The sequence below is a fragment of the Lepidochelys olivacea genome, assembly GCF_965140295.1.
Source record: "Lepidochelys olivacea isolate rLepOli2 genome assembly, chromosome: 8".
NCBI lineage: Eukaryota > Metazoa > Chordata > Testudines > Cheloniidae > Lepidochelys > Lepidochelys olivacea.
The window spans coordinates 18,877,858-18,890,527 of NC_140418.1; the positions used below are offsets into that span (position 1 = coordinate 18,877,858).

Here is a 12,670-nt window from a genome sequence, read left to right on the forward strand (position 1 = left end):
ACCATGCTCAGGACCATGCCCCCCTCCTCTGGGGGGGCCTGGATGAGTTACCCTCCCCTGACCCCAATCCATTTCTTACCACTGCCTTGTCCCAGATGACGGACATCCGCTCCTCGATGCCATTGGTCCCTTCTGGGATTGCTGTGAAGTTGTCCTTCCCAATTGCTTTCTGTGCGGTGCTGAATGTGCAGTGAGCACTCCCCGAAAGCTGCAGATCGCCACTGGTCGAGTGGGGACAAAAGGGTTAATGTAAGACGTTTTGTTGGCCTCAGGCACGATGTGCTCCAGTGTAAATGGAGAAGAGGGTTAGGGGTGACCTCTATGCATGGGAAGACCCTGATTTTGTCTGTTTCCTTTCCCCAAGTCCTGTATCTATGGCCTTTCTACTTTGGGGATATCCCTGTATTTTCCTATGTAGCCACAGCCAAAGCCACTCAATGGACCAACCTTTGGTGCAGTGCAGAGTCTTGTGGCCCGAGCACACCCGCTGCAGAGGGTGGAAGCCACACTGGGTGGCTTGTAACAGACAGGATGGAAAACTGAGCTCAGACATTGCAATTAACCCAAAATGTGGCCAGGACACTGAGGTTAGTAGCCCAGCCCATGGGGAAAATGCCATGGGATCTTTAATATCCACAAGTGGCCAGGAGCTTAGTTTTATGGTACATCTGAAAGAGCCAACCCTGAAAGATGCTCACCCCCTTAGTGGATCATCAGCACTATACTGGGGCACAGACCTCACTGGAAGAGTCAAGTCTGACTGCCTGCTGAAAACAGCCTCATCCTAGGCCTTACCCCCTTGTCTCTGGCGTCTCGGGCAGCAGGCACAAAAGCGCCCTCCTCTTGGACATGCCAAGATTATTTCCATTCTTGTAAATGTGCCGTATCGCTGCACATGTGACATCTCCAGCAAAAGTAACCAAGCCAGGAGGCTTGCTTCAAGCCCATTTCATCTCAGCTGTTCACAGAAGCTTCATTATTATTAGATTCCAGGTCCCTAAGCCTGTTTAAAAAGCACCCCCAAAGAGCTTGCAGGGAATGAGCTGCGTGCTCTAGTCTGGTATATTTGTGTGTAAAGACACCAGAGGGCAGCAGCAAGCACCTCTAGTGACCGAACCAGCAACTGCATATAGTTCTCTGGAAACTTCCTGTCTGCTGGGTATTCAGGGAGTGGAGAGGATGCAGGATAATAATGAAGTCATCCTAGTGGGGTGGGGGACAAGGTGGAAGGAAACAATCCTCAAAGCCATGTCTAATGATTAGGAGGAAAAGTACAGGGATTGCTGGGTTTCCAGATGGACTGGCCGTGAATCTGAAAAGCACAGAGACACAAATACGCTGAGCCTTGTGCCCTTGGTCTGGGCCTAGGAACCTCAGTTCTAATCCACTGATAATCTCTATCTCCCCTTCACAATTTCTGCCATATGTCTGACCTACTGCCCACACAGAAACCCAACCAGACGACAAAACATGCTTCCTAATTGCCACCAGCTTTGTACCAGGAGAAGAAAACAAGCCAAAGAGCCCAGCTGGGATGGGAGTAGAGATTCCTTTCATCTCTGGTTGAAGAATCCTACAGAAGAATATAAGGGGCTGCACACAGAGGAAATCAGTGCAGTTTGGGACAGGCACATGTGGGTCCCAAGGCTCTTCATACAGTTCTCCTTTTGGTCAGAGGCAGGTAAATGCAGTGCTCTTGTGAAGGGAGCGGTTGATAAGTCTATACAATGGGCTCTGCACACTTTTCCACAACCCACTCAGCAAATGCACCTTAAATCTTGATCTGCAGCTATTTCATTTCTGGGACCTCAACACAGCTCTGCCAGTGCACCTCAGTGCTGACCTTGGGCACATGCTGCTAACCCAGTCTTGGAGCTGCCCAGGCATCACGAAGTAGCCACTTCCACTCCTGAACTGCAGCAGCACCCCATTATTTCAGACATGCCCCTCCATACAATGCTAGCAATGGAACTCAATCCTGGCCTGCAGTCTCCTGTTAACCCAGTTTTGTGCCAATACACAACTCTATCTACACACCTCATTCCTGTTCTGCAGCCCTGCTTATCCAGTCCAAGGTTTTTCTTCAGTTAACACAGGAATCAATACCATTGCTTTGAATGGTAAATATCCTCCACTGGCTAACAAGGACCAGCCACCATGTATATAGTTAAATATACGAACACTGGGGTAAAGCCTTTAACTTCCTACATGATGGACAGATCTGGGTAGCAAATGCCCAGTGTCCGTGTACACTGTGTGTTGTAGCAGCAGCAGTCACTCCAAGTTGATAATTTTGGCACCATCCTTCATGTAAAGCGTTCTTTTCAACTGGGCCCATGTGAAAACAAGGGGACTCGGATTGTTATTATTTGCTCAGTATTTTCAACATGGCAGAACAGGAGTTGGAGAATCCAGCAGTTCATTCTGCATCCTACAAAGCCTCTCCCTTTTACTTTTAGAACTGTTAATCCCCTGGATCCAGATACCCCAGAACTTTGGGGCATTTCGAATATCAACCCCAGTTTTGCAACTTACAACTCAACAAATAGTCCAGTGCTTCCACTCTTCCTGCTGTGCCTCGCTGCTGAGTCCACAGCCCCCTCAGTCACTGGCCCATTCAGAGTCAAGGTCCCCCTAAACAACCCCAGACCCACAGCAGTCTCAGGTTCCTGGGATGGAACTTCACTGGCACAGCCCCAGCAATTTCTTCAGTGCAATTCTTGTGGGGAAAAGGGAGAGGTTTTCTCCCACTGCAAATCACCCACCTGGCCAGTAAGGAGTTGATGTAGTCGGGGGTTGTTGGGTCTGGACTCAAAGGTGGAGAGGTCACAAATGCAGCAGCCTTGGCCCAATTCTTGCTCCAATAGTGTGTCCCATCTGTGCCAAGACTGGCTGTGATAGGCTCACCAAACACCACATTCCCTGTAGAGAAGAGAAGAGGATTATGAAATTGGACCTTTAATGGACAGATCACTTGGTTCATCTATTTTGATTTAGGATATTGGCCTGTGTGGATCAGACTGGGAGTGACCCCAAGTGGGAATGTACGGGGGCAGGGAGAGCAAGCAGTATCTACTCTTTGCCTGTGGCACAGGTGCCAGGCATGATCCTGGTCCTGCCACTCAAGGACCTGGGGTCTCAAGTTGCTGGGGTGAAACCCCTGTGGGGTCAGTGACGGGAAAGGAAAGAACTTTGGGGACAGGCGATGCCGGGAACACCCACTGAGACAGCAGAAATCATGCTACTCAGGTTTATTGAGTCCCAACTTCGTCTGCGTATTTTCAGCTCTTTGGTACAGAGGCCGCATTTTCCCTTCATTTGTACTCAACACACTGGCGCCACTCAGCGACCAACAGCATAAGTGTAGGAATCCTGTTAGCTGGCTGCATACCCTTTGTGCCTGTTGCCTTCATATCTAGCCCCAAGAACAACAGCCACACAGCTACCAGAGTGATTGGCACCCTAGAAATACCTGACAGGAGTCAGGAATCCCAGTGGACGGCAGCAGGGTGCTCTATCCAGAACAGATCTTGCAATGCAAGCTTCCAACCTGAGTCAGGTACACACAGTGCAGCTTGACACATCAGGTGAAGGGTCAGACCTCTCAGGGTCTGTTCAGTTTCATCTGCCTCATGTTCTCTCTCCCCCACTCCTCCCTCTCTGCACATTTCAGACAGGTAAATATTTACCAAACACCATCAAAGTTCTGGCCACCTCTGCACTCCACAGATCCAGTTTCGTCACACTGATAACAAGCCGGAGTGGGGGCAGCCAAACTTTTCTTCTCTTCCCAACCTCTCTAGACCTGTGTAAAGGCCCCAGACAGCTCAGACACATGGAGATCTGCCTGCTAGTGTGAGGGGTTGGCTCAAGCGAGCCAAGCTTTTCAAGTGTGTGTGTGTCTGTGTCTCTCTCTCTACTCCCTGTCAAAGACAGTGCTGAGGAAGGTGAGATGTGGGTGCCAAACTTGGACAGACAAAAGGACAATGGATACAGATATTGTATTTAGCATCTCTAGGGAAGGAGTTTTCCTCCAGGGCAGATTGGAAGAGGCCCTGGAGGTTTTTCGCCTTCCTCTGTAGCATGGGGCACGGGTCACTTGCTGGAGGATTTTCTGCTCCTTGAAGTCTTTAAACCACGATTTGAGGACTTCAATATCTCAGACATAGGTGAGAGGTTTTTCACAGGAGTGGGTGGGTGAAATTCTGTGGCCTGCGTTGTGCAGGAGGTCAGACTAGAAGATCATAATGGTCCCTTCTGACCTTAGTATCTATGAATCTATGAAAACAAGGGAATGGTGAGATTACTAATGCACGTGTGTGTACACCCCTCTGTGGGGTGGGGGAGTCACCTCTATTTGCCAGGAGCATCCAGCCTGCCAGACGGGGCTCCCCACACATCTAAAAGGCCTGATACCTGAATACAGACACCCACTGAAAGCGCCAGCACATCAAAAGGCAGCCAGGGGATATTTTTAGCAACGCAAATCACTTGCACATGGACGATACGCCTCTGCTTGGCAGAGAGAGCATTTTATGGTCGGAGATAAACTCTGGTATTTAAACCAAACCCTCCAGCCCTGATGTGCTAGCAGCTGGCACGCAACCAGAGTCAGCTCCAGCTGGGCCTGGTACAGAGGGGTACCATCAAACTAGCCCCATATTAGCCAGAAAACCATGCAAGCCAGAGATTCATCCCATGATGGATTTCAAGTTCTGAGTCAAACTTGGTCTCTCACTCATATGCACACTCTAGAGCAGCAGCTGGCCAGCTAAGTGCACAGAGACCATGGTGAGGGGCCCAGTTCCAGACCACGGGCAGGCTGGATGTAAGTAAGCAGGGATGCAGTCGATTTTTTTCTACCCCAATTGTTTCCTGCTAAACCCAGTTTCACGCAAGGGGCATGAGGACTCCAGGATACCCCCACTTAAAAAGTCATGAAAAACCTCACAGTGGCTGGGTGACACTTGGGGAAGCAGGAGGCATTAATTTAAATTAACTCAAGGGTTGTGTCTCCTTGCTAGCAACAAACATAGGCCCTCTGCAGAAGGTGTTCCAGCTACACACACTCGGGGCAAGGAGGGTGATCTGAGACAGCAGCCACTCACCTTTCTTCCTGGCTTGCGAGATGAGGTCAGCAGCACTCTTGCTCATCACTTTGGTCACATACAGAGGGCAGTTGGTCTGGCTAGCAATGGTGATGGCGCGGAAGACGGCTTCTGCCTCCAGCTGGAACATAGCAGCGACACAAAGGTTGCAAACAACACATAGGGAGGAGTCGTCACCAACCACCCCATGATGTGGTGAATCCCACCATGCTGTGTCATTTCACTGGTCACGGGTGCCCTCTCTCTTAACCTCACCATAAGATCACCCTCTCCCATCAGGTTTCAACAGGAAATTCCAAGGTCTCCATATAATGGGGACAAGTGCCTATGAAGATGACCAATTCTGTCTCTTGTTTCCTTGTGCTCCCTGGCTGGTCACTCTGTATCCACCTTCTGTCTCTTATCTCATACTCAGAATGTAAGATCTTTGGGACAGTGATTGTCTTTTTGTTCTGTGTTTGTACCGCACCTAACACAATGGGGCCCTGGTCCACAACGTGCTCCTACTACCACAGTGCAAATGATAAACAACAAGACGATCAGAATGAGATCATCTGAGGCTGAAGTCTTGTAAAAAAAGCTTGATAGATCTGAGTGCTACAGAATCGATGCCCAGCCCTGAGTCACAAACCCCAGCTTGCGTTTAATCTAGATCCAGATATTTTGCTGCTCTCCATCCAAATTCACCAGCTTCTCAGCCCATCTGAGCTTTTAATAATATTTTCAAGCAGGCTTTTAATAATATTTTGCACTTATTATGGTATTTCTTATCCACACAACTGAAAGAGATTCCTATAGGGAGTATGCATCATTATCCTCATTTTACAAAAGTGGAAACAGAAGCAGAGACAGGTTAGCTGACTTGCTCAAGGTCATAGAGCAAATCAGCAGCAGGATCATGATTCCTGGCTTCCAGTCCAGTTCCCTCTCCACAGGACTGAGTTGCTACCACAGGCTTCATCATGCATTTATTTTAATATTAAAGCTTGGTTGTCTGTGTGGGCAATTCGCAGCTGGTTATTTTGCAGGTAGTTCTGCTCCTGTCTGAGTCTATTTGTGCTGTTACTCTGCTATTGGCTACTTCAGCCTCCAAGATTATCAGCCCTGGACTTTTATATCTTGTTTGCTGTTGTAACGGTGAATTTTCAGTACTTCAGCATGAGGGATATCTTTAAAGAATTACATCATCCCCCTTTCAGCCCGACTTCATTCCAAAAAGCCTTCCAAGATCTTGGTCAACAGTTTGGCTTAAGGCTTCAGTATTAAAAAAAAAAAAATTATGGAAAAGAAAAAGAAACCCCAAACCTTAAAAAGGCAAGGGTACCAATAAGCATATAATACAAATTCCCCTGGGGAACTAGAGGTTGCCTTCTGCAGACAGCACTTCTTGCTGAATCACCCATTTATGCAAACCTGATTTCTCCCACAACCGGAAAACTGAGCAATGCACACAAACCCATTACGCTATTGTCCTTATGGTTACTGGATTCAACAAAAATGTTTCATATGGGTGGTAAAATGGTCCTTGGGGGCATAGAATGAAAAATGTGAGGAAGAAAATATAATACAGTATACAAACTTCTAAGTGTGTGTAAGTCCTTATGCAGAGATGGGTCAACCTCAGCCATTAAAAAATATTCTTACCCACTGGATATTGCAAACCACTGGGATGACATTTTGGAGCAGTTCACTGTGCAGTATCAAATGATCACTGACATGACACCCTTACATTTCAACCCTCTTCCCCTCACTGGTGATTATGGTGAACATTCCACACACACAGCTTGTCGCACTCTAGATTGACCTTTCAAACTGCAATGATACAGGACAAGCAACAACAAGCTCCAAGGAGTCCCCTGGTTAACTATTCCTAGGAGCAATGGTTCCAGAACAGTAGGATGCCTTCACAAACCACAGCCACAAACAATGGGTCTAGAGCACTTTAAGTGTGTATTATGGGTCAGGCGGCAAGGGATATTTGTTCCGAGAACCCTTGTGTCTATTTTTATTTCCAGCCTAACAAATGCTTACTAGCTTGTCATGAGGTTGTACTTCTGCATGTAACATGTTTGCACGTGCTAAATGGAGCTCTAAGAGCAGAGATACCTGAAACCCTGTCACAGAGGAGCTGTGCTTGCAAACAAGTATAACTTGGTCTGTGTATATATTTTCTAGGTACACAATCAGCTTCATCACCTACTCCCTCTTCCCCTCCATCTTGCAAAATGATACTAAGGGTGCTACTTCTGCTCCTATATCATCTGGCTATAAGATCAGATGTGTCCTGAACATCCATTTGCTTATGCTAACCTCAGCCAAATACTCAACCCTTTCCCAGTGGGTCTGGATGCATGAACTATTTCTGAGCATTGGTTCCCATGATGAAGGCAGCAAGGGAAAGACCTTGAGAACTAAACCTTCAAAGCAGCGAGGAGAGGAATATTTAGCTTCATGAGTCCCATTTAGGTCAAGGGGAGCCATGCAGTTAAACCCCGGCACAACAGATACTCATTGGTATTGGGGGCTTTTTAAATGACTTACTTAGTTCTAACTGTATCCCTCATTCTCCAGATTTTTGCAGGGTTCTATAGCGTTAACCACCCCACTCAATTCCTAAAAGCCACAAAGTGGCACATCTGTAATATGGCTGCAAACTTTAAGGACCAGACGGGCTATGCTGAGTGAGTTCAGGCCACACGTGCCATCTGGACTCATGGTGAGGAGACCACGTTGGTGGTTGGTGTGTAATCCCAGCAGACAGCTCTGTGACAGAAAGGATGAGATTGTCTGTGTGGCTCTGTGTCACTGAAACAGCGGAGGCACCTGAGAGACACAGATCACGTGGACATTGGAGAGTATGCAGCCTGGGCTTCCAAACTTTGTGGATTTGGGGGGTGGAAATAGAAAGCATAGGAAGTGTACAACAATATGATTTTCAGCTGATAGTGGCAGTTAGGTCACAGGGAATAGAAGAGAACTTCCTCCAAACAACTGGGAGACATGTTAGCATTTAGAATTCTGTGGCCAATCTTTCCCTCCCATTTAAGGTGTAATTATAGTAATTAAAGCGATGATGTACAATGGCAGCTCATTACTCAACATCTCTGCTCCCTGCAGGGATCCAAATCTCACGTGAAAAGGGAGTTTTCACTCGTTAGAGCTGCACACCTCATACAGCTGTGCTGGGGTTACTTGTAGCCGGGGGATTCATTACTGCGTCATGCAGCCCTCCAATTTCCATTCACTCTATGTTCTGACTGGGGAATCTTTGTGCCTGGCAAGGATGGAGGAGGCAGGAAGACCCCAACTGACTTTCAGGTCCCAGGTTGAATTTGATGAGCCAGCAATTTGTTCTGTGTTTGTATAATGTCGAGCACAATGGGGTCATCGTTCAGGACTAGGGCTCTTAGGCCCTACCACAGGACAAATAGTAAATAATAATTAAATAGAAAAAAAGTATGAGTGTGTATTTGCTGAACCAATGAGATCTGGAGCCAGCTGGAGGGAATATGGAGCCTTCCAGTGCTATTTTTAGTCTTATTTCCAGCCAATCACCCTTCAGGAACAAAACATTCCACAGCCCTTAACCAGCCTTGGACAATGAAAACCACAACATTTGCCTTCTGATAACAAAGAACCAGATCCCCAGATGGTGTACATCAGCCTGGCTCCACTGAAGTCAATGCAACCATGTCAATTTTCACCAGCTGAGGATCTGTTCCAGTATAGTTAACATTGGGCCTTTTTTCTGGGGAGACATTTTAATGTCCCACATCTCAAAGTGAATAAACTATACAATATATAAACCTCGTCGGTATACCATTAATTTAAGCAGATTTATTTTATTTCTGATCGTAAGTCTGAAGTACAAATCTTCTTGTCTACTCCCCTCTCCTCCCTGTGACTGCAGCAGATTTCACTTATATTTTCTCTCGCTTGCTTCCATGTGTTGTAGAAAGTTAAAAACAGTTCTGAGCACACCGCTACCGCAATCTGACATTTATAAAATAATCTAAAATTAGACTGAGCTCAGAATAATGGGCAAATAAAAAGAGTAGACATAATCCAGTTAAATGTCTTGACAGTAATTCACAATTGGGAAATCCCCCATTCCGACCACCAGAGGCTTTGTGTGTCTCATTTTAACACATTCTAGACCTTAAGTAGAGATTAGATGAGGGAGAAGCTGGAGGTACAGTCTGCACTATTTTCCTTTACAATATGAATGCACTTTGAGGTCAATGGATGATGCCCTTTTTTAAAGGTACTCTCATTTTCAGTGCACTGATTCTCTGATCTCAGGCTTCTTTCACCACTGGAATCACCTATCAAATGTGAATGCATCAGAACTAGCACTAACTGCAGCCTGACGGCACTGATTTTCTATGGCTACTGTATTTCAGGAAGACCCATGGACTCCTGTCTATGCTAGGAAACTGAATCATTATTGAACATGCTTTATCACCAAAGGCCCCTTCCCTGAACGGATGAGGAGTATGGTTGAACTGCCAGTATAGATAAAATAGGACTGTTAGACACCAGTATGCTAAGTATGGCTGAAACTCGCGAGGAAAGAGCCTCAGTGTAACAAGAATGGTGCACTGTTTATCTTTTTTTCTTTTGTCATTTACCTCCTCTGGTCTACTCAGCACATGGCCCTCTGGGCCAGTTATTCCCATCTCCAGCATCCTGGTTTGTTCCTAGAAGAATTAAAAGACATGGGGAAGTTCAGAGACTGAATTTGATCTGCCAGTTATGTCAAAAAACAAATGCCACCTTACTCAGCATTTCGTAAGGATTTCGATTATCAAATAGCACAGCAGATCTCTGTGGATTTGCTGCAAGTGGTTCACAAGACTACCAAGACACACAGAGAATACAATGGAAGATACGTAAATACATAGGTTGAGAGTAAAATAATCTTCCTTTGGAAGTGATAATTCAGAATAAACAGGTCTGAAATAATTGTAGAACAGGTGAAAAACAACAAATACAATTCAGGGGAAGACATGTGTCTAATTTTCTCTGCCTTTGCTATTCCCACAAACATCCAAGCACTACTGAGGAAGAGATCAAGAAAATTAAAAGAAATCCATTTTGGGCCAAATTCTCTTCTCAGTCACACCCATGCAGCTCCATTAACATCAATAGAGTTCACAGGCATCAATGAGAGCAGAATCTGGCCCTATATGAGAATGTTTTAAAATGTGTGATTGCTTCTCCCCCCCCCCCCACGCAATCAGCAACACATTTTACTGCTATAATGAGGGACCACAACCACATACAGTACAATCAGACAGGTATGTACATGAACTTAATGGTATGCCTGATCCTTGGCATTCAGAAATTGTTCAGCTCAGTGGAAGATCAATCCTATCTGACATCCTTATCAGTGTGCTATCATCAGCCCACCAGGGGCTTGCAATCCGTTACATGGGGGACACCGAGCTTGGGAGAAGCTTCCCCATACCCTTTACCTGGCTTCCAATCTGTCAGACACCCTCAAAAATTGACCATGTCATGAATGAGTCTGTTACTGCAATGTGCACATCTGTTGCATTTTGAAATATTATCCTGTAAGTGTCTTTCAGCTTTTAAGCTCTTTGGGGCACGGATTGTCCTAATTTTTGTGTGTCTCAGAGCACTGAGCATGCTGTTGGCACTACAAAAAAAAAAATCACATCTAGATGAATAGTGAAGGTGGGCTTCCAGCAGTGACAGTTAATATCTGTACAACACTTGAAGAGGTAAATTGCCATATATATAATTGCCACACATTTTCGCCTCCTACACTTACCTTCTCAGCCACAACACAAAGAGCTGACAAAATAATGACTCAACAATGTTCCTTTCATTTCTCAATCTTCACCAACAACAAGGAACATACTCCACATCCCCGTTTCAGTTTCCACTGCTTGGTGCATCCCCCTTATTCTGCTCTATGTACCCCCTCTCCTCTCTCTTATGTGGATCAAACTCATATGAAACACGGGTGACCTTAGGATAGTAAAGAGAAAACAATTCATGACCCGGAATAGAGGGGTTGGGGAAAGTCCCCTAATCTTCCTCCTAGGAACAGAAGCAGGATCACTGACCAGCATCCTCACTTGTACAGCCTAATCTAATCCCATTCTGGATCAGTCACCAGTTTCTGACATTTTGTATCAATTAGTTTGGAAGGCAGAAGTAATTTTCAAGGCTGCACAGCACCAGTAAACCTTGCACACAGCTCTGGAGCTTTTGGTGGTTAGGGTGGGACTGAAGTAGCAAGAACTCCTAGTCAACACTGATTCTTCGATCGTAGGAAAACAGACATTGACTAACTTTGGGGATCTTTAAATCTGTGAAGATAAATTGATTCTTGCAGTCTGCAGGGTACTTCGGAGCTTAGTTTAGAGACTTTCCTCCTAATCCACCCCCTCCAAAGAAAGGGGAAAGAAAAAACTGAGGATGTGCTACTGAGTAAAATTGAGCAAATTTGTCCCTGGTTCTTCAAAATCACAGAGGTACTATTCTCTGTATCCACGACACAAACTACAAGGCACTGTAATAGTTCAATCCATCCATTTAAAATCAAAACAGTATTTTCCCATTCTATACCCCCTCAAATCCCATGAATCCAGCTCCATAAGCTGATTGCTTCCTTGTATTGGGCAGAAATTCCCCCTTCCCCTATGGCTCTGGTATTTTGCGCACCATATTATAACATAACTGGCCTTGCACATTGTGAGGGTCTTTTCCTTTTGCTGCAGCTTTTCAGCATTGGCTGCTGTTAGAGTGAACATACTGGACTCAATGGACTGTTCTGTTCCATTAGGATAATTTCTGATTCACTGCGTATCCATTTCTCTAACAGTGAACGGAAATGTCTTCTACTGACTCCTGGGTTTAGCAAGGAAGATAAATTAGTCTTGTTTCCACATAAGAGTGACATGCACAGGGTACTGTGTACCTTTATTTCTGCTCTTCAACCCAAGAGAAGTCAATATAAAACACGAGAAGCTCATCCAGTTGGAAAATATTAATCTTTTCCCGATAGGGGTTAGCTTTTCTATTGCTGGCCACAGCATGTCTGGAAAAACCAAACAACCTCCACCCAACACTCTAGCACAAAGGAGTCTATAGAGAGGAAAGCAGCTTCCATATAGGAAGAGCCCAGGTAGAAGCCACTTTCCCAGACATGTTTGGTTCCAATGAAGCAGCCATACAATCTAAAAGTGGCAGACTCTGGGAAACATGACCAGCAAATTCCCTTCTCAGTGCCATTCGGCTTTCTTCCTCAGGAGCAAAAGGTACCAATGCATTTCTGAGAAACTGTCTCACTTCCTCTAATGAGAGGAGGAGGCAGACTATAGTCCAGGGTACCAAATTACACAGAGCAAATGAATAAATTCTCTGCAGCATTAGCCCCAGTACTGCTGAAAATGAAGCTAGGGACTCTGCATCATCCACCACCAGGGTGACAGGCTGGTACCCACTGATAACAAAACTTCAGAGGTAACACTATTTGGAGAACCTTCATGTTACGATACTACTAAGCTTCCTGGGCCTAAATCTGAAGA

At 45.7% G+C, this 12,670-nt stretch overlaps 1 protein-coding gene across 2 annotated transcripts in view; it reads right to left on the minus strand.

The window, feature by feature from the left end:
• The window catches only part of DPYSL3 (dihydropyrimidinase like 3), a 72,216-nt gene that overhangs the window by 4,315 nt on the left and 55,231 nt on the right, over positions 1-12,670 (minus strand). For both annotated transcript variants that reach the window (XM_084637533.1, XM_084637534.1), the window contains exons 7-10: positions 9,740-9,808; positions 5,109-5,229; positions 2,766-2,922; positions 80-221 (exon numbers count right to left, since the gene is read on the minus strand). In XM_084637533.1, coding sequence (XP_084493659.1) covers positions 80-221; positions 2,766-2,922; positions 5,109-5,229; positions 9,740-9,808 — 489 coding nt within the window. The remainder of the gene's footprint in view (positions 1-79; positions 222-2,765; positions 2,923-5,108; positions 5,230-9,739; positions 9,809-12,670) is intronic.